This window comes from Benincasa hispida, chromosome 11, assembly GCF_009727055.1.
Source record: "Benincasa hispida cultivar B227 chromosome 11, ASM972705v1, whole genome shotgun sequence".
Taxonomy (NCBI): Eukaryota; Viridiplantae; Streptophyta; class Magnoliopsida; order Cucurbitales; family Cucurbitaceae; genus Benincasa; species Benincasa hispida.
The window spans coordinates 31,390,879-31,416,406 of NC_052359.1; the positions used below are offsets into that span (position 1 = coordinate 31,390,879).

Genomic DNA, 25,528 nt, shown 5'->3' on the forward strand with positions numbered 1-25,528 from the left:
AAATATTATAAAAAGAATGAGAATAATTTAAGTTGATTTGAGTTAGAGAAATAGGACATCATAAATTATTTAATAATTAATATAATAATAAGAAAGAAAAGGGAAGTATTTAAATATAATAATCTTTTTTTAAAAAAATAATTAGGGGATTTCTAATTATGGCATGAAGCTCCATAATTGGGATGAAAATGTCCTTAGCCGGCGCATTCGAGTGGCTTATGAAAATGGAAAGGAGGACTAAAAAAGATAGGACACGTGGCAGATGTTTAGAGGAAGTACATACGTGGACATTCTAGAAATGGCAACAGGGGATAAATTCTCTCTCCTAGGGTTCCGCGAGCGACGTGTCGGCGATCTATTCGACAAAACAACTTCCGAACGTCTTTTTGTTATTTCCACTTCTCCTGGATTTGGTGTGTACGAGGAAAGCTTTAGTCTACGTGAGGCAAAGCGCGTGAAAGAAACGCGCTCCGCCATGTCGACACGTATGGTAAATCACGGACTCGGGATTCTCTGTCGGACGCCAAGGAGTCTTGGATTGATTTACCGTAACGACATGTCGGATGGACAGAGCGAGTAGATTGGTTTTTCTCTACTCGCGGTGGTTGGCTCATTAACACAAAAGGAGAAAACCACAGAGCGGTTTTGAAATGCGCCCAGGTTTTGGCACTGTTTAGCTGTCAAATGAAAAAACCGCTTTTAGCTTTTATTTTATTTTTAAAATTTCTGAAGCATATAATGCAACAAATAGAAATGAAAATTAAAAAAAAAAAAAAAAAAGGTCTTAGAGAGAGAGAGAGAGAGAGATAGATGAACTTGAATTGGAAATCTCTCTCCAGAAAAGCCACAAGAGAAGAAGCAAATCCACAGACCCTTAAGCAGTAAAAAGCCTACCTTTTTTCTCTTTTTTCTTGTATAATTTCAACTGTTTATTATTGTTTTGGTCGTTTTTGGATCTCCAATTTGGTTTTTTGAGTACCCTTTTTGGGTATTATTTGGGGGAATTAAGGGTTTCATATATAAAAAGAAAAAAAGTTGGGTTTTATTTGGAGATTTGAGTGAAATTTAGGGGTGAAAAGAGGGAAGAAAAATGGGAAGAGGGAAGATAGTGATAAGAAGAATAGACAATTCAACAAGCAGGCAAGTAACTTTTTCAAAGAGAAGAAGTGGATTATTGAAAAAAGCTAGAGAGCTTTCAATTCTTTGTGATGCTGAAGTTGGATTGATCATTTTTTCAAGTACTGGCAAACTCTATGATTATTCCAGTTCCAGGTCAGATCCCTTTCTCTCTCTACAATTCTCTCTCTCTAAATATGTATGTAATTTCTCTTCATAATTTCATCAACTGGGTTTTCCTTTTTTTTTTTTTTCCAATTCATATATGTTTTTGTTTTTGTGTTTCTCCATAATATCATGATTAAGGTTAAATTTTTTTTTAAGAACTTAAAGATTATAATCAAAATTAGAAGTGAAATATATATATATATATTTTAGTTATCCAAGATCATAACTTTAGTAGTACAGCGATTTCTTGGAATTAAATATCGTATGTGTGATAAATTGATGAGTTTGTTCTTCAAATGTATGAGATTTGTCGTTTAATTAAAAAAGGATTATCAAAATAAGACAATTATTTTGTGTTTTCAAGTATGGGGAAAATTTTCAAACATTATTATTGGATTATTTCTGCATGTTTTTTTTTTTCAATTATTATTATTATTATTATTTTGCATGGGCATTTTCTTTGTTAATATTATGGTTTCATTTTCTCTTATGTTGTACTGTAGTTAAAATTTCTTATTGGTTTTTTTTTTTAATTATTATTATTTTAAATTTTCTTTCTTTAGATCTTTTTAATTTGTACCTTTCTGAACTTCCGAGGAAGTGAGTGGTGGATGATAGATTCTCTCTAAAACTAAGAACATGCATTCTGCTTTCTGTGTTTTAAATTAATTTTCTTTTTCAAATTTAGTTTTATTTATATATATATATATATATATATATATATAGGCTGAATATTTTGTTGATATCTTTCAATTTTTAAGCTTTTGGAAACATGTTAATGTTTGATATAATTTAATTTCAATTATTGTATATCTTGATCACACTTTATGAGAAATAATATAATTGTGATTCTAGATTATTATTATTATTATTATCATCATCTTTGTCTAAATTCTTTTTTCCCCCTTAGGATTTATTTTTCTATTATTCTCTCTATATATTTTCTTTCTATCACTATATTTCTTTTGTTTTTGTAAGATTATAAATATATATATTTGAAAGAATTTTTAGGGTATATTTTTGCTTTCTCTTGTTTCCCTTTATGTCTAAGCATTGTCCAATATTCCTTTCTTTAATTCTCCATATATTTTCTCATAACCCTTTCTATAAATTCTCTAAAATATACTAGTTTTTTTTTTTTTTTGTCTCTTTGATGCATTTTATCCTATTAGGTGTATTTTTTTTTCAATAATACATTGATTGGCATAGTAATTTATTCTCTCTCTTTGTATATATATCCTCAAAATTACATTCTTAATTGCATTCCACTTGGTTTAAGTATCTGTATTATTGCATTATTTGGTTGCTTTTTGCCCCTATTTTCACTATTCCATGAGCGTTACGATTAAATAAATATAAAAGCTTATGAGGATCTCTACCAAACTTTGGCAATATGATATGATCTAGGGTGGGTGAGTGGTCATCAAAACCAAGTTGAAATGTGTATACACATTTTTTTTAGTTCTAACAAATGTGTGAGACAAAAAGTGTATTATGTGTGGTTTTTATTTATTGAGATGACAGTTGTAATATATTTTTTTCTCAAAAGATGATAAACATAATTCAATTGACATAATGGTTGTATTATTAACCTCAAAGTTAGAGGCTCGATTCCTCACTCCACATATTGTGAAAAAAAAAAAATGTAATATCTTTTAAATTGTGTAGGTTGATAATTTTATTTTATTTACGTACATAAAACACCAATAGTAAATAATTCAAAATAAATAAGTGCACAAACTGAAAATTATACCCACAAGTCCCGAGTTTCTACTTTTTATTATTAATGAAATTAAAAGTAGTTTTTTTTTTTTTTTTTTTTTGCAAATTAAAGAAAAACTCATGTGGATGGCTTATTTATATTTGTTCTTTGATAATTAGTTTTTCAGTTATATTCAGAATTATAAAACTATTTGACAGTTTTTTTTTTCTTTTACATACCAAGTACTTTGCTTTTGTAATTAGATATATTGTTACCAAAAGTTAAATTGATATTAGGGGTGAAATTTTTGTGTTATGAAAATGAAGATTTAATCCCTATTATAAATAGAATATTTTTGTTTGTTTGTTTTTTCATTTTATCTGAGTTTAGGATACTAAATACATTTTCTACTCAAACTTGGGCAGCATAATTACTCTTTTAGCTCCAAAAATTTACATTTTCCACTTTTAATTATAAAAAGACAATGTGAAATATATATAAAAAAATTAAAACCATAAAGAGTAATATTCCCCTTAATTAAGAAAAAAAAAATACTTTCAAGAGTTTCTACTCTTCCTCAAATTCTAATAAGAAATAGAAGGATGAAGAGTGAGAATTCTCTTGAGAAAAAAGAATAAGAGAGAAATTTAGATTCTAAAATTTCATGATTTGATTTATGTGTACAATTCATACAAGTTATAATCCAAGACAATTATTACATAGTTTGACCTAAAAAAAAAAAAAAAATCCACTGATATTTGTTTAATTCTATATATTTAACCAATAATCCGAACATAACTCAATTGACATATGAGGGTATTAATAATTACGAGGTCTGTGATTCAAGTTATTCAAATCCCTTATACAAAAGAAAAAGGGAAAAAAACCCTTTTATGTATTCTAAGGATGTAATTTTTTTAGTACATTCAAGGATGATTGATTGAGGAAGATAAGTGATAATAGGGAATTGAATGACTTAACAACTTTTACTTTTAATAACATTCACTAACCTCTTACAAAATAATAACATCCGCTTGAATTTTAATTGGGACAAAGTTCAAAATGCAACCCACCTCTTATTGTAATCCAAAAGAACTATTAAAATAATATTCTTTTGAAAAATATGTCATTACAATTGTAAAATGCGAAAATTTAAACATGTAACAAATAGAGAAGCTTATCAAAACTTTAATTATCAAGAAATGCTTAAGTTGTAGCAGGACTATTAAGGAAATGACATGTCAAGTCCTACTATAATATACAATATACTTTTTAAGACGATCAATCAAAATCAACTAAGAGTTTGATGAGAAAGGATAAAAATGAAACCCCTTAAATTCAAGAATCAAAATAATATTTTAACTCAATTATATACAACATTCCTTGTAATTATAGATAAAACATTTGAATTTAGATAACATGCATAAACCGTGTTGATACTAAAACTAGGTACCAACTTTCAGTTTGTAATGTTTGGGAAAAATTGAACAATCACCCTTGCACGATAGAAAAGACCTTCCACCATAGTGGTACTTGACCACTAATACTCCAATGATTAAGTCAGTTACAATTTAGAGAGAGCAAGAGAATAAAAAATTCATAGTATTTTTAGCTTACCTCCAACGTTTGGAGCTCGTTTGATAAAATAGAGAAATGATTTGGTAATGGTCACTTGGTTAATTTACCTCTTAGATAATTAATTTGACCATTACTAACTTAATCTCTAATCATTACTAACTTGATTATGTGGTTGGCTTAATAGACGGACACTTGATCATAACTTGTCAATCATAGTCGACCTCCTTAAGCTCCATAGGATCGGACTCCATAATTAGGCATTATTTTGTTCTCATGGCCGACCCTATGAAATTGGCCTTCATGAGGTCTATGAAGTCAGCCTTTATGGCCTTCATAACTTCTATGCTAGACCCTAAGAGTCGACCTTTATGGTTCTTGGTGATCTTAGGATAAGAGTTGATCTCTTCGGTTATTATGATTGAGCCTATGAGTGGCCAAATAAAGTCCTTTTTGAGTGATCCATTGAGTTATTCTCTAAAACCAAATTTTCTTTTAATGAACAAACTAATTTCCATGACACACAATAAAGTAAAAGAAAGAAGGAAAAAAAAGTACACAACCATGAAAAATTAATGTGGTGGTTACGTAACAAGTTGGATGTAGCTTAAAAGCTTGGAACGCCACCTGTTAATTGCAGGATATAAATTTGAGGTATTTCTCTCATATATCCAACAGTACTGAACTACGAGCCACATTGTAGTGGCCTATTGAATAGTTGCAATCACAAAAAATGGAAAACAATAGCCTCAACTCACAATTACCAAATAAAAAAAACCTTACAAAGAGTGAACCAAAGAAAACCATTGACCCCAATCCTTCACCAACAACCTCCTATGAAAGCTCGAAAAATTTTCTTGCTTTTTCACTGACCAATTAGTTGACACAACAGCAGAAAATACGAGCTTTATGAGGAAAAAAATGACCTGTAACTTGAAACAGCGAACCCAACATAACTTCAAAACCAAAGATCCTCAACCATAGAGATACCAAAAGTTTGCTAGAAACAAGACCACAGGTGGTAACTTACGTCCTTCAAAGCTATCTGCCTAGAACAACCAGAGTATGTTAGGGTAACACTTTTTTAATCATTATCTTTCATCTTTAAATCACAACTCGTGAGAATTCTTTTTCCTTGAGATGTCCAAACCACAAAAATGTGCTCTATAATGTCGTTTGTATTCTTATAATGATCTTTTTATTTGAGGAGCTATCATATGGAACAAAGTATTCTCCAGCTATATGTTTTAAAGATGTAGAGTAATTATATCTAGAAAGAAAAATTGAGGACCATCTCAAATCAAACTGCAGTTTCTAGTTCTACCTGTCTTTTTGGAAAAGAACATGTCAAATGATGCTTCATCTTAATAAGATTATGGATGAGTCATAGCAAAATCATGTAATAAGAAAGTTGTGTATGGAAAATTGGCAAAAAAAAAAAAAAAAAAAAAGAAAGACAGACAATCTCTTTGGAAGAAACTTCTACTAAAAAAAAGGTACAAAGATAGGACACCTTTTGAGAGAAGCCTTTTTCACTCTCTCAAAACTCACCCACTCACTTTTCTTCACTCTAAGTTTGTCAAACTCTCGTGCTTTTCTTTCTTTTTGCTTGACTACTTGACTTACAAATGAGGATGTATCTACTATTTATAGGTGTGAGATTAATGGAGCTCAAGCAAGAGGATTTCCTAGGTTTTTCTAGGATGCAAACTATTCTAGATCTTCTATGAGATTATCCTTATCTAAAGGAATTTTTTAGAATTCCTTTCTCACTGGCTTGCCAAATGGATGTTCGAGGAATGATCGAAGAGTTCCTCCTCCATCTGCCTTTCAAAGAGAAATGTTGTTTTTTTTTTTTTTGTTTGTGTGAGTGTGTGCTTTATTGTGGGATATTTGGGGGGAGAGAATCAATAGTGTTTCGTGGTGAAGAGAGGGACCTTAGTGAGGTCTGGTCTCTAGTGAGGTTTCATGTTTCTCTTTGGGTTTCAGTTTCGAAGACTTTTTGTAATTGTTTTTTAGACAATATCTTACCTAGTTAGAAACCATTTTTTAGTGAGATTTTTTTTGTATACCTTTATATTCTTTCATTTTTATTTTCTCAATGAAAGTAGTTGTTTCAATTTTATTTTTTTTTTTTAAAAAAAAAAAGAAAAATTAAAAACCTCTCTGGAATTCCTTGGAGTCCAAATAAATGCTAGGATATTTCTTTTGAGATATTTATTCAATCTTCTAGTTACTAGAGATGTGTAATATTTACACTTAAGCTATTTATGTAGATACTTTAAGAATCTTCTAGAATAGTTAGTGTTGTTTCTACTTCAACAAGTTGGTTCAAGATCAAGTACATTAAAAACGTGGTTCGAGAAGGAAAGATACGAAAATTGGGAAAGAATGTTTGTAGAGCAAAACATATCATTGGAAAAGAAATGTTTGAACAGTGAAATAGGTCGATGTTCTTTATATTTATGTGTATTCGAGCCAGCTCGCACGTAACTCAACTATTCTTACAACACAATCACTTGACATTTAGATGTCAAAGAAACTTGTAAGACATAAAATCCTATATAGACGGTCACCATAACTCAAACTTATTTCCTTTCAAGTCCTCTACTATTTACATGAGCCTTTATAGACCACAAGGCCATTAGGTTATTTACCTTAACCTATCAGGCATGGTCATTCTGAACAACACCATAATCAGATTTATCAGACTTCTAGCAACAAGACATATCAAAACCCTTCCCACAAAATACTGCATAAATTGGAAAGTTGGGAAAATTGCACCGATCCATGTTCATAATGTCTTCATCATGGTTTATGAAAGAAGGGCATAAGTCAGGTGTCCTTGATTTATTTAGGTAGAATTTGAGATATTCTTTCTAATCTGAAACATTATGTGAAAACTGAAGATAAAAAGTTTGGATGAATTAATGTTTATGATGTTTCTGGAATAGCATGGCAATTAAGAATTCCAGATTTGCTTTAGTGTGATTATGTACTGAATAATTAAGTATTTTTTATCTTATCAGCATAAGGTCGATTACTGATCGCTACAACAAGATGAAAGAGGAGCAAAATCAGCTGATGAACTCTGTTTCAGAACTCCAGGTAATCTCTCTTCGTTCATCTACAATTCCAATTTCCTCATTAATTTAGTCTCGTTAACATAAACATCTGCATGTTTACTGTATTTTGAATGAAGCATAAACTTTGTAAAGAACTTTCTACCAATACATTGATATAGAGACAAATATGTTCCTCAAAGATGATTTTTTTCCAAGGTGAAATTCAATGGCTTGGAACATCAGATGGAACTGCATAGGTTATGTCTCGATGAAAAGTGAAATCACTACGATACGGATGATAAAGTTAGAAAAAAGGCTAAGGACACTAAGAAAATAACTTCTGCAATAGATTCTTGATCCCTACAACAGAATTAGAGAACTTGCTAATGTTGTGATCTTCAAAAAGTTTATGAAACTTGCATGCGTATGAATTCACGATAGACTTCCTTAGACAATTACACAAGGAGATAAGAAAGGGGCAGTAAGGAAAGCAAGGAGGTGTCAAGTGGGAAAAGTAGTAAGAAAGAATGACAAAATGCAGGACCCATGTAACTAGGAGAGAAGCCTTTAAGTTGTTTTTTAAAAAAGTAGGAAGTGTTTTAAGTAGTTATGGGCAGTAGAGAAAAGGCGAAGAGCCTAGAAGGCTTTTCGAGGACTAGAATTCTCCTAAATTGCACTTCGCTTTTGCTTACAAATGAAACTTCTTTTAATGCTTATCAGAGTTGTATGAGAGAAGTGAGTTCGTTGAGGAATGATGGAAAATAAGATGGAACAATAAAATAAAGCATGGTTGGAAAGTTCCCCAAAGTTAAGGGGAGTTTCCTCAATTCAAAGCACAATGGACGTTAGACTGAAGCAATTGAAAATGAGATGGAGCTGAGCATTGAGAAGGATATGGAAAGTGAGATGTAACAAATGGAGGAAATGTGGCGCAGATCGGAAACCACAACAATAGCTGACAAACATATGGGGGGGAGAGGGATGGTAGAACTGGAGACGCTGATATTTAAGAAGCACCAGATCGGCGGATTATTCAGGGTGCGAAAGTACATTTAAGTAAATAAACAAAACTTCTCATTAGTATTCAGTGTACCTATCGGAAACTTCTCGACCTCCTCCATTATATCTTCCACCGGCAATCCTTCCCCATTTTTCACTTCCATGTAAAACTCCATTTGGCAGAGAGATCTAGGAATTGGCTTCCCTGATTTTCATCATTCACAGAATCAATCTTAGTTTTGGGCCTCTCAGCCACAATAATCGTTCGGTGGGGAACATTAATCCTTTTGGTGTCCTAACCTACAATCCTTTGTACAAACATTTAGCTTATTATCCTTCTCCAATCCTCTTCTTTCGTCTCTAAACTTTGGAAGTATAACATCTCATGAAAAAATTTGATTCTTCTCCTAGCTCATAGGTTTGGGGAGGTTTATTGTTCAGCCTTCATTAACAGAGCCTCTACTTATGTCCTCGGCTAAAATTAGTGTATTTTGTGAAAATCAGCTATGGACTTGAACTACCTTTCCTGGCTTCTTCTTTTTGCTTTAAAGGTATGGTATTGTTTTGGAAAACAATTGCGTCCACAGTTGTGAGCTCAAATATACAAACAAAGAGCTGTCTTCAGTCCATTGAACGACAAAAATCACTTATTCCACAGCCTAGTTTTATTTTTTAGTCTCATGAAATATTTGATTGGAGAAAAAGATGAGAACCTTCTCATGTTGAGATTTTTATATTTTAAAGTATCCACAAGTCTTTTGAGTTTCTTGCACAGTAGTTATCAAGGCAACTTGTAGGATATTAAATCTAAGATAAATGGTCACCATAACTTAAACTCATTTTCTCTAATGTCATTGCTATTTACATTGGTCCTTATTGACCACTAGGTCAACCCAAGGTGGTTGAGAATATATATAAAATATTAAATATATTATAACCCATCGACCTAAGTTTTAGGGTTCAGTGGTAATTCAATATGGTCTTAAGAGTAAGAAGTTCAGTGTTTGAACCTTGCAACACTATTTCCTCCCTAATTGATATCAATTGGGCATATGTTGGACTTCATAAATCACACTGGTATTTAGGCTCACATATAAGAAGAGTGTTGAGGATACATATGAAATATCAAGTATATATTAACCTTGCCTAAGCTTTTTGGAGTTTAGTGTTAGTGATGAGTTAATAGACAGATTTGTTTCTCTTTCCTGACTTACCCTTTTTCTTGATGGTTAGCAGTTAGGATTTACTTGTAATATATCCAGTTTGCTTGTTTATTTTGTGATCCCTGTGTTTTGGGTGGGTTGGTTTTGCCTTTATTTTCCTTCTTTTAAGTCTGCAAATCCACACGAGCCGCAAGGATCAAACTCTGGAGATATCAAGGGATTTGCCTTCAATTATACTTTCATTTATAAAAGAAGGAAATAATGTAACATAATAGAAACCCTATACTGTGATTTTATCAACCTTGGAGGCACCAAACAAATCTCCTAAAAGAAAAGAAACTTCACATAATAGTGTGTGCATACTCAGCAATCAGCATTGAAATTTTAGGTACCACTGCAAAAGTTATTTAAAATCATGGATATTAGACTATAGCCTAGAAGAGGAATGGCAGAAGAAAAAGGCATTTACTCCAATCAGTAATTACGGCACAGAAATAATAGTTTCTTATATCTTCACAAATATATAGACATATATTTTTTTTTATTCCTTAGTTTTGCACTATATCCCATTCTATTCAAAAGTGAAGTAAAGTAAGGCCTTCCAAATAAATTAGTTAAAATCATTTGAATGTTCAACTCACCTATGCCACAAGTAATACTGTAATGCTGACCATCTAATCTACGATTGCTAGTTTTGGAAAAGAGAGGCAGCTGCTTTGAAGCAACAGCTGCATTACATGCAAGAATGTCACAGGTACTCCAACTCTTCCTGTACTTTCTTCTTCTTCTTCTTCTTTTTTTTTTTTTTATAAAGAAACTCTTCCTGTACTTTATATTATACAAGGAGAAAAAAATATAATCAAACCGTAAAAACTTCTCAAAGGAATCCTATTACTGAGGTTTAAGCCTGGACACTTGCTATTGTATCAACTAGTGAGCAAAACACAAATGTTCCTCTATTTCACAGGTCATTCACAAGAAACCAAATTTTTTTGACAATTTGGTGCCGAAATATTAGATGAAGAACAAGAAAAACGTAAGAGCTAAGTTAAGAGCTAAAAGGACTCTTGTCAAACACCCAAAAAAAAAAAAAAAAGGAAAAAAAGGAGCTAAAGAGATGGGTGTTTTCTTTCTTACTAAGGCTCAAATCATTCCAATTCAATGAATCGAGTAAATGATTAACAACATGCACCATACACATCAATAATTGCATGTGCCATTTCAATTAGGCATAAGAACAACTGAAGTACATTCCAACTAGAAATAGAACACAACTTAAGTACATGAGAATTATTTTATATTCAGAATGTAAGTGTCATGATACAATTTTTAGACCAATTGAAGAGCTTGGAAGAAGTTTGGTCACTTGTTAGGTTCATACCTCTCTACGAGCCTCAATGAGTATATGTTGTTTGTAATAATCTTCTAACTCTTATTTTGCTTGATTGAAGTCCCATGTTATATTTGTTTGGCTCCTTCTGAAGGTTGAGTTTTGGTGTATCACTACCCCAGTACTCTTTCATTTTTCCTGTATGAAAGAATGGTTTCTGATTATATACATATACATATATAGCATGTAGGAAACTTGAAACAAGACAAACAAGATCGATAACTTCGTTGGATATCATTGTGTGTTTGAATCGCCACCACACACGAAAAAGCTGAGTGAAGATCAAATGATCAAAACATGTAGACTGTGACATTCACATTATATGGACTGTATGTGTGCACGCACAAACATGAGATAGACCATTTAACTCATGAGCAGAATGAATGGTAGAACAATGGTTCAGAGCAGGGTGATGATGAATCAATACTTGATTGAAAATGAAAATAATCAATTACAATTTAGTGTTGGAAGAAATAAGCTGACAGGTGTAGGAGTGTCTTTTGTCAGTTGTCACTTTTCTGTTGGGATCAACACAGGGAAAGAGAGTGGAGAGGGAGCTCCGGAATCTCAGACTTCCTGGGCAGTCCATAGCTTGGAGCTTGTATTTCAACTGGAATTGGCAAATTCAGAATGTTCTTGGATTTCCCTTTTCTTTAGAAATGGAGAAACTTTACGTTAAACAGAAGAGAGAGAGAACCACAGACAAAAGGCCTGGGGTCCCTAAACCAAAAACTGGAGGATCAAAAGAGTGAGGGCCTCCAATCTAAAAGAATGAGAGCACGCTGTGTGTTCAAAAAGAACTATATAGAGCACTCCAAGAGGAGGCAGTAGGACATTTTCACAAAAAGATATTGGAAGTAAAGGTCTTATCTAAGAACAATCTTATATTCCTTTCCTTCCAAAGAGCCTAGAGGGAAGCTCTACAAGCATTACTCCACAAGACTCTAGCCTTATCTTTGAGCCACCATCCGGAAAAAATTATTACTTCAAAGTTTAAATTGATACAACCCATAAAGTTTAAGGGTAGTAATTGATATTTTTCCTAAAATTTTTGGTATGAAAGAGAGATAGAAGTTGATTCCAAATCAAATAGTATCAGATAGTCCACAGTGAATCAAACAAGATTAAAAAACTTTTACTATTTTCTCAAAAGTGGGACCTGACCAAGATCAAAAAACTTCTAATATTGTTCATGAAAAGGTTGATTAGTTCTTCCTCAATGCTCGACCTCATGAATTTTCTCAACAGAAAACCATTTGATAATTTTAATTTTAGTCAAACTCTACTATCCCATCCTTCATTCTGATTGCCTTCATGAGCAAACGTCCAACAGCAAACACTGGCCTACCAATATTAGAAGGTTCTAAATCCTCTTCCAATCGTCAGGGCTAGAATAACTTTATATGGTAAGTGGTAACTTCAAAATATATTTTAAGCATGAGTTGTAGAAAATCACACATTCCTTGGTTCTTTAAAATTAGACTGATAATTAGATAATCATGATAAAATGTGGAAAACTTAACATTTTATTGACACCTTACGTTACCATCCATGCTCTATATCATAATTAAGGCATGCTAATGACCGAGAGATAAAATGAAATAATTCAAGTCTGAATCGATGAGGAATAATAATATAATTCAATAGTTTACGTAAATATGAAAAGGAGTTCATAATATATCCACACTCCTATATTTGCAGACACCTGATGGGTGAGGAACTATCTGGCCTGAGTGTCAAAGATCTACAAAATCTGGAAAGCCAGTTGGAAATGAGTTTGAAAGGTGTCCGTGTGAAGAAGGTATAAACTATGAAGAGACCTCAATAAAAACATACACCTGATAAAGCATATTGTATGCGGATGTTTATGTGTTCTTGTATTTTTCTTGCAGGAAAAGATTTTAAGTGATGAAATTACTGAACTAAGACAGAAGGTTTTCCCCACTGTAAATATTCATGTATCTCATTATATGAAGAAGTGCTGAAACAACAGCTAATTTGCAATAATTATGTTGCAGGGGAATCATATGCATCAAGAAAATGTGGAACTCTACAAGAAATTAGATATGATTCGTAAGGAAAATGCAGAACTGCAAATGAAGGTAGAGATCCAAAACTTATGTTGAAATGCTTCATTTTTTACTTTATTTATTTTTGGGTAAAAAACCAAACTTTCATTTAAAAAAAAATTAAAGAGTATACAATGGCATACAAAGGAAACAAGTCCACCCACATTAAAAAATAATAATAATAAAAAAAAAAGGTCCAATCCCTAACTAAATTGTCCTCCTAGGATCTCTCGACTTCCGTATTCTGCTATTTCTCTCTAGTAAAATCCCCCACAACATTGAAAAGAAACAAGATTACCACATAACTTTTATTTTATCCCAAAATGGGGGATTCAAGTCCCCTCCTCAATCATGACTGCGTTTTTTGTGTACCAGGCCTATGGACCAATGGAAGTGGATAAAACGAGCAGTAGCTCAGTTCATCAATTCACTATCACCAATAGATACAGTATGCCTGCTCCCGTCCATCTACAGCTAAGACAGCCACAACCACAAAACAATGAAACACCAGTACCAGGGATAAAGCTGGGGTATGTTCAAGCAATCTGTATTTATGACATGAAATAAATTCCCTATCAAATTCATCTGAATATCAATCTATACTACTCAACTTTTACTCCCAAGCCATACTGAAATAGATATAATTGAAACTTGCAACAGATTGCAACTGCAATAACAGCAGTTAGATCATGGATGATTTATCCATGGTCATTTCATCAACTTGTCATACAGTACGGTCATGTTCAACATGAAGGTGTCTCCTGCTTCAGTCACTAGTGCATTAATGTCACCAGATCCATCACATTTGGTATGCAATGTTCTTCAAACTCTATATATGAGATAAATTTAGCAGCAAGACCAGCTACATAAGTAAGTTTACCAATAATGACAATGCATCATATGTACCATGTGTTGTTCTAGCTGTTTTTAACGTTTGTTGTGTTAAGTAATTGACCAGACTCTAAAGTTGTGATGCCAATTAGTTGAATGAAAGTTAATGTTCATCCAATCTTATATATGGCAGTACCAAGCTGGTAGACACTTGATCGCATATGAGATGCCTGCAGTGTGGGCTTCCTTTTGTTGAGTTGCCAAAATTAACCATATTAAATAATCCCTTATCCTAAAAGAGTGAGCTGTTTTGGGATTAAAATAACCATTCATATACGTCACTAACACTCCACTTGTGTGTATTCTCAAACTTAACTTGGATGATTAATGAATGAGATCACCAATGTAAAGCAGCTGTTAGACTATGAAATTTTAAACCAGTAAAGGAATTTAAAACTAAAGGTTTCTCTCCATTCACTTTTATAATCACCAATCCTTAAAACTTGAGTTGTTAGCTTATGATTATTTTGTTTAAATACTTCAAGCACTCTGCAATATCTGCCCTGTCATACCCAACTTCAATTCATAATATATAGAAATGTCAATCTATGACTAATCCTTGAATTGATTTTCTTTTTCTATTTAAGGTGTTTCAAATATGGCTAGAATGGTTCATTGAGAACCAAAAATCTATGATAGTAACTAGAAAGTGTTGCTGGAGTAGCCAGTTTGCAATTTCCAAAAGAAAGGGGCACTTCTCCATTTCTTCTTTGTATTTTGTAATTTGGATATGTTATATACTTTTTCCACAATTATATTACGCTCTCAGGTTATGTTTACTTGTTTACGCTGGTGGTGGTATTCAATCTCCTTTCAATATCCCAAAGTTGGTTTGTATGGAAAAAGAAATTTTATTCCTCCAGCTCCATGGCAATGTGAAACCCAAAGGACCTCTGACTTTCCACAGACAGGAATAGGCATCATTTCAACTAACTTAAACCAATTTTTAGGATACAACTAAACTTTGTAATCCTATATCTTCGCAATATAAATGTATATCTTTGTGCACATAGGGGCGAGAAACAAGGTCCTTTTGGCTAAATGGCCTTGTGATTCCATCATGAATCTGACATCTTATGGCCCAAGGTCAATGTGGCAAGTATGACCCTCACCCTTTTGAATAGACCGTTGGTAGGGTTAAAGCACTTCCAGAAACCCATGAAACTTCTCTCTTTTTTCTATCCCAATTTGTTCTGCATGTGGTGGGAGATGGGAGGAATGCTTACTTTTGGGAGAATAAGTGAACGAGGGTAGAACCATTTGTTCCTTATCCCCAATTTATATTTGTTGTCCATTTTGAGAAATCATTTGATGGCTTTGATCCCCTCTCGCTCTGAGAACCTGCCTTCTTCTTGGGAGTTCTGTCACCTGTTGACATTTAAGGAAACAACAGATATTTTGCTCTATTATCTTTGCTTGGCAACTTTCGCTTTAGCCCTGGTAGGATGGATATTTGCCTTTCAAGTCCCTGTCTACCAGGCTTCTCCTCCAATCCTTTATTTCAATGTTCGGTTAGTTCCTCCTCCTCAAGTGATTCTATTTTTTCCTTTGTTCGAAAGATGAAAATTCTCAGGAAGGCTAAGTTCTTCAAATGACAAGCTATGCATGAAAGAGTTAACACCTTGGAACAGATCTCAGCTAGGAAGACCATTTTGGTCGGTTGTCTTTGTTGTATTATTTGCAGGAGGGCACAATATAGGACCTTGATCATAACGTCTGAAGATGTGATTTTTCTAATGCTATTTGGAGATGTTTTTGTGAGGTGTTCAATTTTTACTTAGCTCTCATTGTGTAGGAAGACAATCAAGGAGTTTCTTCTCTATTCGCATTTTCATGAGAAAATATTATTCTCGTGGTAGGTCAGGTGTGCTATTTTGTGGGATCTATGGAGTGAGGGAAATAATAAAATCTTTAGAGACAGGTCTTACAGTGAATGCTTGGTCCCTTGTTAGATTTAGATTCTATGTTTCTATTTGGGCTTCAGTGACATGGCCACTTTGTAATTACCCTATTGATCTTATGTTACTTGAGTTAAGTCCATTATTGTAGTTTGGCTCCCTTTGGGAGATTTATTTTTATAAATCTGTGAATTCTTTCATTTTTCTCATGAAAGTTTGGTTATTCATCAATAAATAAATAAACAAATAATATATTTATACATGCAAAAGAATATACATATGCATGATATAATTAGTATAAAGTAGAAGTCAGAAGTAATAGACATAAGGCTAAGTGGATTGAAAGAATGTATAGCATACCTTCCTGATTGTAAGGCTGTAAACTGGTTTGACATGAATATACAGCACAGAAATGAAAACTTCGGCATCTGAAAGATTAAATATAGAGAACAAAATGTGTACGATACACAATATAGTAGAAATTATAAATCCAGACATCCTCCATAGCACAATGTCAAGGTATACACACAAGAGGAATTCGCTGGTACTAACATGAGCGATAAGTAATTATAACCTACAAGTAAATAAGAAAAACGTGAAAGGAAAACAGAAATAAAAACCACCAAAGTAAATGAATACCAGACTGAATAAATTTGCATTGTTCCTTGCTTCACAAAAAGATCCAGATTGTAACTTTGTAAGCATGTAAAGGTCCAGACTATAAATCCAGACATGCTCCATAGCACAAGATCAAGGTATACATACAAGAGGAATCACCAGTACTAACATGAGCGATAAGTAATTATAACCTACAAGTAAATTAGAAAAACGTGAAAGGAAACAGAAAATAAAAACTACCAAAGTAAATACAAGAGTGAATAAATTTGCATTGCTCCTTGCTTCACAAAATGTCCAGATGGCAACTTTGTAAGCATGTAAAGCTCTAACACCAGAATACCTGATTGATAACATGCATAAGCACCATGAATTCAATATCAAAAGAAAGACCCACTTACAAATTATTTAGCCATATACGTAAACTAGAATTGTGCTAGACATAAACCTAGTTTAAGAGCAAATATGAGACATAAATCAAGAATATAACTATTACATTTCAGAGATAACATAGTATCACACACATTAGATATAGATTGCAATAAATTTAAGCCTTTTTCACACGCAAAAACAATACAAGCTTTTATTAACTGGTTCAATATAAACTTTGAGCTCTTTTTAATAAACCTACCCAACCCCTTACCTTTTGAAGAGAGGTACCCTGCCTAAACTTGACGTGTGACTTGGTGAAGTTTTGAAACTAGCAAGCCATTGCTGGCTCTTTTCCTTCCATTACACTTTGCTACACAAGCACAAGAACAAACAGAACATCGATAATTATTCCTATTTGCCATGTATCGTATGCAGTATAAGCTCACTAGAGAGATATCACTAACTAGCAGTTTTGCAAAATAAAAAAAAAAAAAATTTAAAAAAAAGGTGGGCAGTATTAATGTATGAAACTGAATGATATAAACTATCACCAATTGGCCTAGTAGTAAATAAAGGGCTAAGGAATGGGTTCAATACATAGTGTCCGCCTACCTAGGATTAATATCCTACAAGTTTCTTTAAATTTACCATAGCCTATCAACTTAAACTTTTGGGTCAATCAGTGATTTAATATGGTATCAAAGCGCATAAAGCCCAAACAGACATTGGGTCCAATAATAAAAATTGAGATCCGATTCAAGAATAGTGAACTCAAAAGAGGCACCATCTTAAGGGAGCATGAGGTACTACGTTCAAACCTCTATTGTCATTTCCTCACCAGACCCCAATTAATATTGACTTTCACTTGTTGGGACTTCTACAAATTTTCAAACCAACAAGGGGGAATGTTTAAGAGTTGATTAAATTTACCATAACCCATCAGTTTAAGCATTTGAGTCACTCTGTGATTTAACAATTAAAATTTGAAGTTGCAAATCAAGAGAAAAAGAAATAAAACTCCCAAGATCTTGATTATAAGCATTAAAGTCCTTAGTTACAAAAACTCAAAGCGGCCTCCCACCCCCGAAACCCCCCTCCCCAAGCTCTACAACTCTAAAGACTCTTATTTCTCTCCAAATAAATGTTTCAAACGATTTACAAAATCAAAAATGTAAAGTGTTTGTCAAAGTGCAGCCCCTATCCACAAAGGGTGAAGTAACACCTCCTCCGCTCCTCCAAAACCTACTCTGCCATTTTCCCTTTAAATGCCTTAAAAAAAGACTTAAATCACATTTGCAAATTGATCTCTAGAAAGTATGCTTCAAATCCTTCGAGGCACTCTTACAAACAATGCACCATGGAGGTTTAGAAAGAAAAGAAGGTGGTTTTTTTTCTCTCTTTGTTCTTTTGTAAAATATCAACTTTCACTGAGAAAAGAAATGAAAGAATACAAAATCATAAAAATAAAATTAAAAAAAAACAAAAACAAAAACAAAGCCCACATGATATATAGAACTATCTCAATTACGTTTAAGAACTCCCCGTAGTTTAGGTGAACTCCTAAAACGATATTAAGGATAACCCTCATTAACTAATTGATAAACAACCCCAAGAAAGTTAAACAAATTTGGCTTGGAAAGATGATCAAAGAAACATAAGAAAGAAGAACTTGTTCCAATTATCCTATCGTTGGTTTAATGTTTCCTTGTAACACACATATTAATTATGTTTTCCCTTATTGACTGTATTTATTGTATTTATTAGGTAATTATTTTAATTTCCTAATCTATAACAGGTCTGACCTCTGCATATGGTGACCTAATTCTATTATTTGTGAATAAGGCAATTTAGCAATTCTCTCTAAAATTGACATGGTACCAAAGCAGGCGGTAGAGGTCATGTGTTCAAACCTCTACAATGGTATTTCCTCCCCAATTAATATTAATGTCCACTTATTGGGTCTTCTACATATTCTAAGCCCACAAGTGAAGGAGAGTGTTAGATGATATAATATTAAATTTACCTATATCTATTAACTTAAGCTTTTGGGTAAATCAGTGATTTAACACCATGGGCAATCTTCCTGACTTGGGATAGATTGTGTGACTCGACTCTTCATGGCTTGACTTGCAACTTCATCTGTTGATTCAGTTGAGATATGTAATCAATGGATTGACGTATCTCAGCCAAATTATCTTGGAAAGTCTGCCAAAAGTTTGCATCACTATAATTTGTTTGAAGCCAAAGTTTTTGGTACCAAATGATATAGAAAACTATCTCAATTACGTTTGAGAACTCCCCTCACAAGAGGGAGCAACCCTAAAGAAAGTGACTCCAATCAAACAACATAACATCTAGAGAATAATTACAAAAGAAAATTGTCACCAATGCCCAAAGACAAACACGAAATCTCACAAGAGGCCAAACATCACAAGACTCCGTCTCAGCCCCAAAGTCTAGGAACTCTTATCTTATATCATTAAAAGCTTCATGTCGGGAAGCTGAAGACTAAACACATCAAAGAAGTAATTCCAGACCGACCGAGCATAAGCACAACTACAAAAAATGATGATCCAACTCTTCCTCCGTCTTTTGACAAAGGATACAACAAAAAGACCCAATCAAAGACGACAACGACCTCTAGAGCCTATTCATAGTATTAATTCTTCTGTGGATAATCATCAAGACAAAGAACTTCACCTTTTATTGGACGACAAACTTTGTATAAGACATAAAGTCAATGGTGTAAATCCTCCTATGAGTGGCTAACCGAGCAAAAAATTTGATCTTCTTGAGATTCTGACCTTCTAAAGCAATGAGAATAGGAGGTGGGGGTAGGGGTGTAAAGAAAACCCCACAAAAAGAAAGAAGGGACCAATAAGAGAACTCTCAACAAATTAATGGCTTAGAATTGAGATCCCTAGTCCTCAAGGAAAGGAGAGATCATTAAAAAAAAAAAAAAAAATAATAATAATAATAAAATTAACAAAATGACAACAACAACAAAAAGAATATCCAAAGAGTCCTAATCAAACAAAAAGAATATCCAAAGACTCCTAATCAAACAAAAAGAATATCCAAAGACTCCTAATCAGACAAAGAGCACCCAAAACCCTAAACAGTACAATGGTACAAGAGAAAACTCTAAAAAAAGAGAAGGATAGAATCCACATAAGCAAATTCTAAAGGGGTGAATTGTAAAAGCGAGAAAACATAAGGCAAAGAAACTTTCCCACCACAAATCCTCCTAGAAATGAATCATTGAGGCATCCGACCTTAATAGAGATCCTCAAAAAGCTAGAGAAATTCATGTGCCAAGAGGTAGAAGTGCCTTTGACATTAGAATGTGTAACGGGGTTTTTTACTCATGGCACATTTGAACGATATTCAAATTCATGTGCCAGTGACATTGCTGTGCCAACCTAAATAATCAATGATCACATTTGAATTCATGTGCCGGAGAAAACACTTGATGGTTCTGTAGAGATACCAGTGTGATGGATTCTACAATATTCTACCTCCTCAGGGTTTTTTACTTGTTGACTTCTATTTTTTATAAGAGACCTCCATTATATTACCTAGTAAAGGCCGTCTGACATAGAAAACCTGATTAGATAGACATGAAATATAGAACGGAGCATCTAAGTTACAACTAGGCTACCTTGTGTGTGAAATTCCTGACATTGCAGGGTCGTCCAACAAAAATCGGTAAGCACTATAAAACATAGTTAATGGCAATACCTAAAGTGCAAGACTAAACAAGAATTTAAATCATACAAGATCATGATAGAAATTCTACAGGTATAAAATGGAGACTTATTTCCAAAACATAAGGTTTCCTTTCCTACCATTAAACTCATGATAACAGTTACACTGTTCAACAGGCTACTTGAAATTTCCTCCTATATGACAATTCCTTGCATTATGTGCTTGTGTCTAGGCTACCAGTTCTAAAGACGCCATAAACACAAAAAACAAGGTTCAAATAAATGAATATTGCGAGAGTACCTTTCATTTCACACCCATTTTCGTCGTGGCCAACCATCAACAGCCCAAGCTTTCACCTATCACAACGTCAAAGTTTCCATAGATAATGAGTAAGTATTGCAGACATCGATTTCTCAATTAGTTCTCTAGAAACCAACTGATATGTAGAAAATAGCATGGATGCAATGTCCCTGGTGCTACAGTCTGAGAAAATCAGACAACTCATCATGCAGTTGAAAATTGAAATATATATATATATAAAAACACGTAAGCTTAGTATATGTTACACAGCGCGTCGAAATTCTAAATAAAACAAAAATAAACTCTCAAACAGTTCATCGGAGAATCATCCGATGCTAGTACTCCAGCCATGCATCCGTAGATACAAGAAACTCATCCTCCATTAAAAAAAAAACATTACACAACGATCAAATATAAAGATCATTTACTACGAAGGTAGCTGAATCATACTACGGAAGAAGACGCAACATCGTATCAATCTACACGCTAATCGGAAATGAGAAAATAACCGAGGAAAAAACGGCATTACCCCACATGATCAATAAAGTAAATGATATATCGAGACGTCCGAATCAGGAAATCGCCATGGATGATTCCAAACAAGAAGCAACAACTCAAAACCTAGAAACACGACGAAGAATTCCGACGAGATCATAGTTAGAAGAAGAAAAACAGAGAGAGACGCAATGGATTTTTTCCATGTGACTTTCAGCTTTCCTTTTTTCCCGCGGATTGAGAGAGAGGAATCAAAAAGCTGGTGGCGACGAGGAGAGAGAAGAAAATATCTCGGCCAATTCCGGGAGAATGAAATAAATAATGTAGGAATTCGAATTCTCTACAACCGGAGCTACGAAAAGACAATGGGTTGCGTAGAGCTGTCGAGTTCTTAGAGGTCAAGTTGGAAAATGAAATGACGGTTTTGACCCTGGGTGGTGGAGTGAGAGTAGTTGTGGGTGCAGGGAAGTTTAAAGGCACTGATTTTGCGGGGCCCACAAGTGGAAACGTAGGACACCATGACCCAGACAGCTCGGACAAAAGGTAACCAACTTGACAAGTTGTTTTATAGGGGTTGGTGAAATTGCTGGAAATTTTGGCACATGTCTCTACTGTTGTAAATAATGTTTTTATATATTTTTTTAATTAAAGAATATAATATATTATTTTAGTCTTTATTTATTTCATTAGTTTTTGTACTTTGAATGTCTTGGTTTATTTTGGGAAAATCACACAAACCATCCCTAAAAAATAAGGTTTGTTATAATTATTCTTTTAAATTTTTAATTTGATCAATTAAATTCTTAAAGTTTGATAAGTATTGCAATCAACCTCTTGAATTAAAATTTGGGTAACCCATACGTCTGAGAAAAAATTACATTTATGTTAAACTTGAGTATTTAAGGAAGAACAAAACGGTCATATAAAAAAATATGTTATGAATTTTTTTTCTCATTGAAGAAGAAGCGGCCAAAAAATGAAGAAGAAGCGGCTAAAGAATCTGATGGAGGGATCTCTCACCAATTGAGTTTTTTCTTTTTTTCTTTTTTTCCCTTTTCATATGAGGTTTATTGACAGTGATAGAAAAATCATTGAAATTACTAAAGAAAAAAAAAGCATATCAAAATCAATTAGCAATTAGCATTCATACATATCCAGAAAATAATAGGAATAGAATGTTCAATTTTTAGGTTATTTTGGGTTCAAATTAACTTCAAAACTTATTCTTTTTCTTTTTCTATCAATTTTGATTTAAGGAGTGTGTATGGCTGGTATTGAGCAAAAGGATATTTTAACTGTGAATGTATAGTTTAGGCTTTGGTTAATTTAGTTAGACTCTATTCTTAGGGTGTTAATGAAGGAACTCGTAATGAAGAAATCCTTGAGCAGAAGCAGATCGTCCAAATTCCATTAATTATTGAAAACATAATTTATAGTAAACATACAATTAGATATGCATTTATATTAAACTACAACATTTTTTTTTTACAAGAAAAAGGGTTTCAAGATATGTTACCTTTGAAGACATTTTCCTTTATGAAACTCCCTCGAACAGTCACGTTCTTCCTTGAAGACATTCTTCAACGAAAACCTCGAACTGCAACTCGGACACTACCACAAAGAGTTATTGATATTCTCGGGGCGAGAACCCATGAGTGGTAGGCTCTGACTATTTTGGTTAGAAGGGATAGTTTTGGGTGGAGGAGGGAGATTGAGAGAGCTCTCACAAGAACTCACAGAACTTTTCTGCAACTCTCAATCGTTTTGCCAATTGCAACGTTAGCCGTAGAGGAAGAAGAGAAAACCACTTTTCTTTTATTCCTCTTGCCACAAAATTAATGATCCCTTTTAGAAGACCAATCAAGTTTTAGCAAAATAGTCTAGTGTACCCTTGACAACTATTTTGCAAGGATGCTACAGTGAAGCGGGACAAAAGTCACCGTAGGGTGATCAAGTGCCCCTTCACTGAAATGAGACATTCTCAACTATTAGACAGAAACAACTCCTTGTAATTGTAATTAATAGTCACTAGTGTTCGGTCCAGAATTTATTAACATCCTTAACAATCCTGTGTAAGTGTAACCCCTCATTTTAGGTTCTAGAGTCCTGCGCCAATGAGCTAACCTTAGGGAAAAATCGATTGGAACAAGAGATTAAAGTAACCCTATCCATTTTTGGAGATCAAATAAAGCATCATGCAATACTACCATCCTTTAGGGGGACACCCACGATGCCTCTGCTGGGGCTGATGCCCTAAACTCTCGTAGGATCCTGTAGTTTATAAATACCTATATGAACAAACGCTTGTGATGTAATAATATGAGATATTTTCTTCACTGTTGTCTACGAAATATAAGATATTTTAGTTGCATTTACCACAAACTAATAAACTAAGATCCCTAGTTGTCGTTGTAACTTCAACATGTATATGGAGACATACAAGTGGATCATGCCTTAAGTGATAATCTAAATGGTCTATAGTATATGGATAAAGGATGTAAAGTGCAACAGATGGTCTGATCCTGATCATTCATGTGGAAACATGCGAGCGGGGGTGTCCTATACAAAAGAGTTTGTATAAGACTGGACCACGAAGTATCTAGTCTCCTTATATAACATTGTTCATGACAGAGACTTTCATTTCACTGGGATGGCCATAAGTAACATGACCTTAATCCTGAGGGAGTTGGGAACTCCTACTTATGAGAGCGATCCTTTGATTTGCATGGGTGCGAGTGGCCAGATTGCCAACTCAAACCTACCACTTTGGGAATCCGTCTGATTAGGGAGTTGGGAACTCAGCTACACAAGATGGAATTCACTCTTTCCCCGAAGCAGGGGTAAGTAGATAGATGGTTTCCTTAAAGGCTGATTTTGGGGCTTGAACGATGTGGCGCCGCATACCTTCTCATGGCCCGAGAGGTGTTCACTCATAGTAGGACTATGATGTACTGTTCATTAGAGGAATTAGTAGTACTTGAGGAGTTAAATGTAACTATAGGGGCAAAACGGTAAATTGACGCAATTATAATTGCGAGCGATCTGTGAAGGGTTATTGTACTGTTGACTGGTTATATTCGATGGACACAGAAATATATCTGTAGTGAGAAGAGTGCAGTTGTCGGTCTTTAGTGGAGTGCTCGACAGTTAACGGATGGTGAATCTCGTGATTAAAGAGTTTACTCAACCATTCACGTACCATTGGAGCTTCAAACTACAGGTCCATAAGGTCCTCTTGGTAGCTCAGTGAATTTAAGTTGAGAATCAGTTTTTGGGTTAGTTTGAAGTGTTCAAATTAACAAGATGGAGTTTGATTATATATGATATAAACTGGTTCAATTATATGTGACATAGTTGACGTGATGTATGAGATACATTAATTGGAGGAATTTGATATAAATATGATTTATATTGAATAAAGGAGAAAGGGACTATGATTTAAATGTTACATATGATGTGATATTAAAACTATAGGTTATAAATATAATATGATAAGTTAGTTATTATATTTATTTATAATTAAAACAATTATATGATAATTGTGGGTAGTTTCTCCTTTAACCATGCGTGAAGTGGTCATGTTCAGTTTTCATAACTGAAGGATAAAATGAAAAATGTTTTCATTTTGAAGGAATCGCTTCATTAAGTGCATGACTAATCGTTTAGCTCACGAGAGACTACCGATAGCCTTCAAGTGATTATCTAAACAATCATGTACTACCGCCTTTTACTAAATGATCATGTAAAGTGATTTACTAAGCGATCGCGTGGCAAGCGAGGTTCACTAAACAACCGTGTAAACGATCAAGCCTGTTTTACTAAATGATCGTGTACCTAGCGAGATTTACTAAATGATCAAGCATACAAAGTTTATGCGATAGACAGTTCATTCTCCCACTTGTTTGATCGTATAGTTTGATTGTTGTTTCCTCCATCCCTCTACCAAATCCAACAGAGCCCACACCTCCTGGATTCTGACTCCGAGAATACCAAGGTTGTCGA

The 25,528-nt window shown here is 33.8% G+C and overlaps 1 protein-coding gene and 1 long non-coding RNA gene across 14 annotated transcripts; one reads left to right on the plus strand and one right to left on the minus strand.

Moving 5' to 3' along the window:
* The first annotated feature begins 758 nt into the window (after nucleotides 1-758).
* On the plus strand, nucleotides 759-16,397 carry LOC120091547 (MADS-box transcription factor ANR1-like). 3 transcript variants are annotated; one of them, XM_039049634.1, is made up of 8 exons: nucleotides 759-1,272; nucleotides 7,591-7,669; nucleotides 10,481-10,542; nucleotides 12,880-12,979; nucleotides 13,071-13,112; nucleotides 13,197-13,280; nucleotides 13,623-13,777; nucleotides 13,908-16,397. In XM_039049634.1, the coding sequence occupies exons 1-8, from the start codon at nucleotides 1,091-1,093 to the stop codon at nucleotides 13,921-13,923; spliced, it is 720 nt and encodes a 239-aa protein (XP_038905562.1). In that variant the 5' UTR covers nucleotides 759-1,090; the 3' UTR covers nucleotides 13,924-16,397. The 3 variants fall into 3 exon arrangements, with proteins under 3 accessions (XP_038905562.1, XP_038905561.1, XP_038905563.1); XM_039049633.1 differs by having other exon boundaries at nucleotides 13,623-16,397; XM_039049635.1 differs by lacking the exon at nucleotides 13,908-16,397 and having other exon boundaries at nucleotides 12,880-13,628.
* LOC120091548 lies at nucleotides 9,710-21,821 on the minus strand. 11 transcript variants are annotated; one of them, XR_005485733.1, is made up of 7 exons: nucleotides 21,561-21,821; nucleotides 21,032-21,087; nucleotides 16,397-17,393; nucleotides 11,170-13,721; nucleotides 10,430-10,616; nucleotides 10,090-10,182; nucleotides 9,977-9,991 (listed from the first exon to the last, which is right to left on the minus strand). It is a non-coding gene; the product is annotated as an uncharacterized LOC120091548 (long non-coding RNA). The 11 variants fall into 11 exon arrangements; XR_005485735.1 differs by lacking the exon at nucleotides 10,430-10,616; XR_005485734.1 differs by lacking the exon at nucleotides 10,090-10,182.
* Nucleotides 21,822-25,528: the final 3,707 nt, after the last annotated feature.

Coding starts and splice junctions, on each gene's coding strand:
- LOC120091547 (XM_039049633.1), top strand. CDS start 1,091: ATGGGAAGAGGGAAGATAGTGATAAGAAGAATAGACAATTCAACAAGC. Junction 7,670..10,480: donor ACTCTGTTTCAGAACTCCAG/GTAATCTCTCTT, acceptor TACGATTGCTAG/TTTTGGAAAAGAGAGGCAGC. Junction 13,113..13,196: donor TTACTGAACTAAGACAGAAG/GTTTTCCCCACT, acceptor ATTATGTTGCAG/GGGAATCATATGCATCAAGA.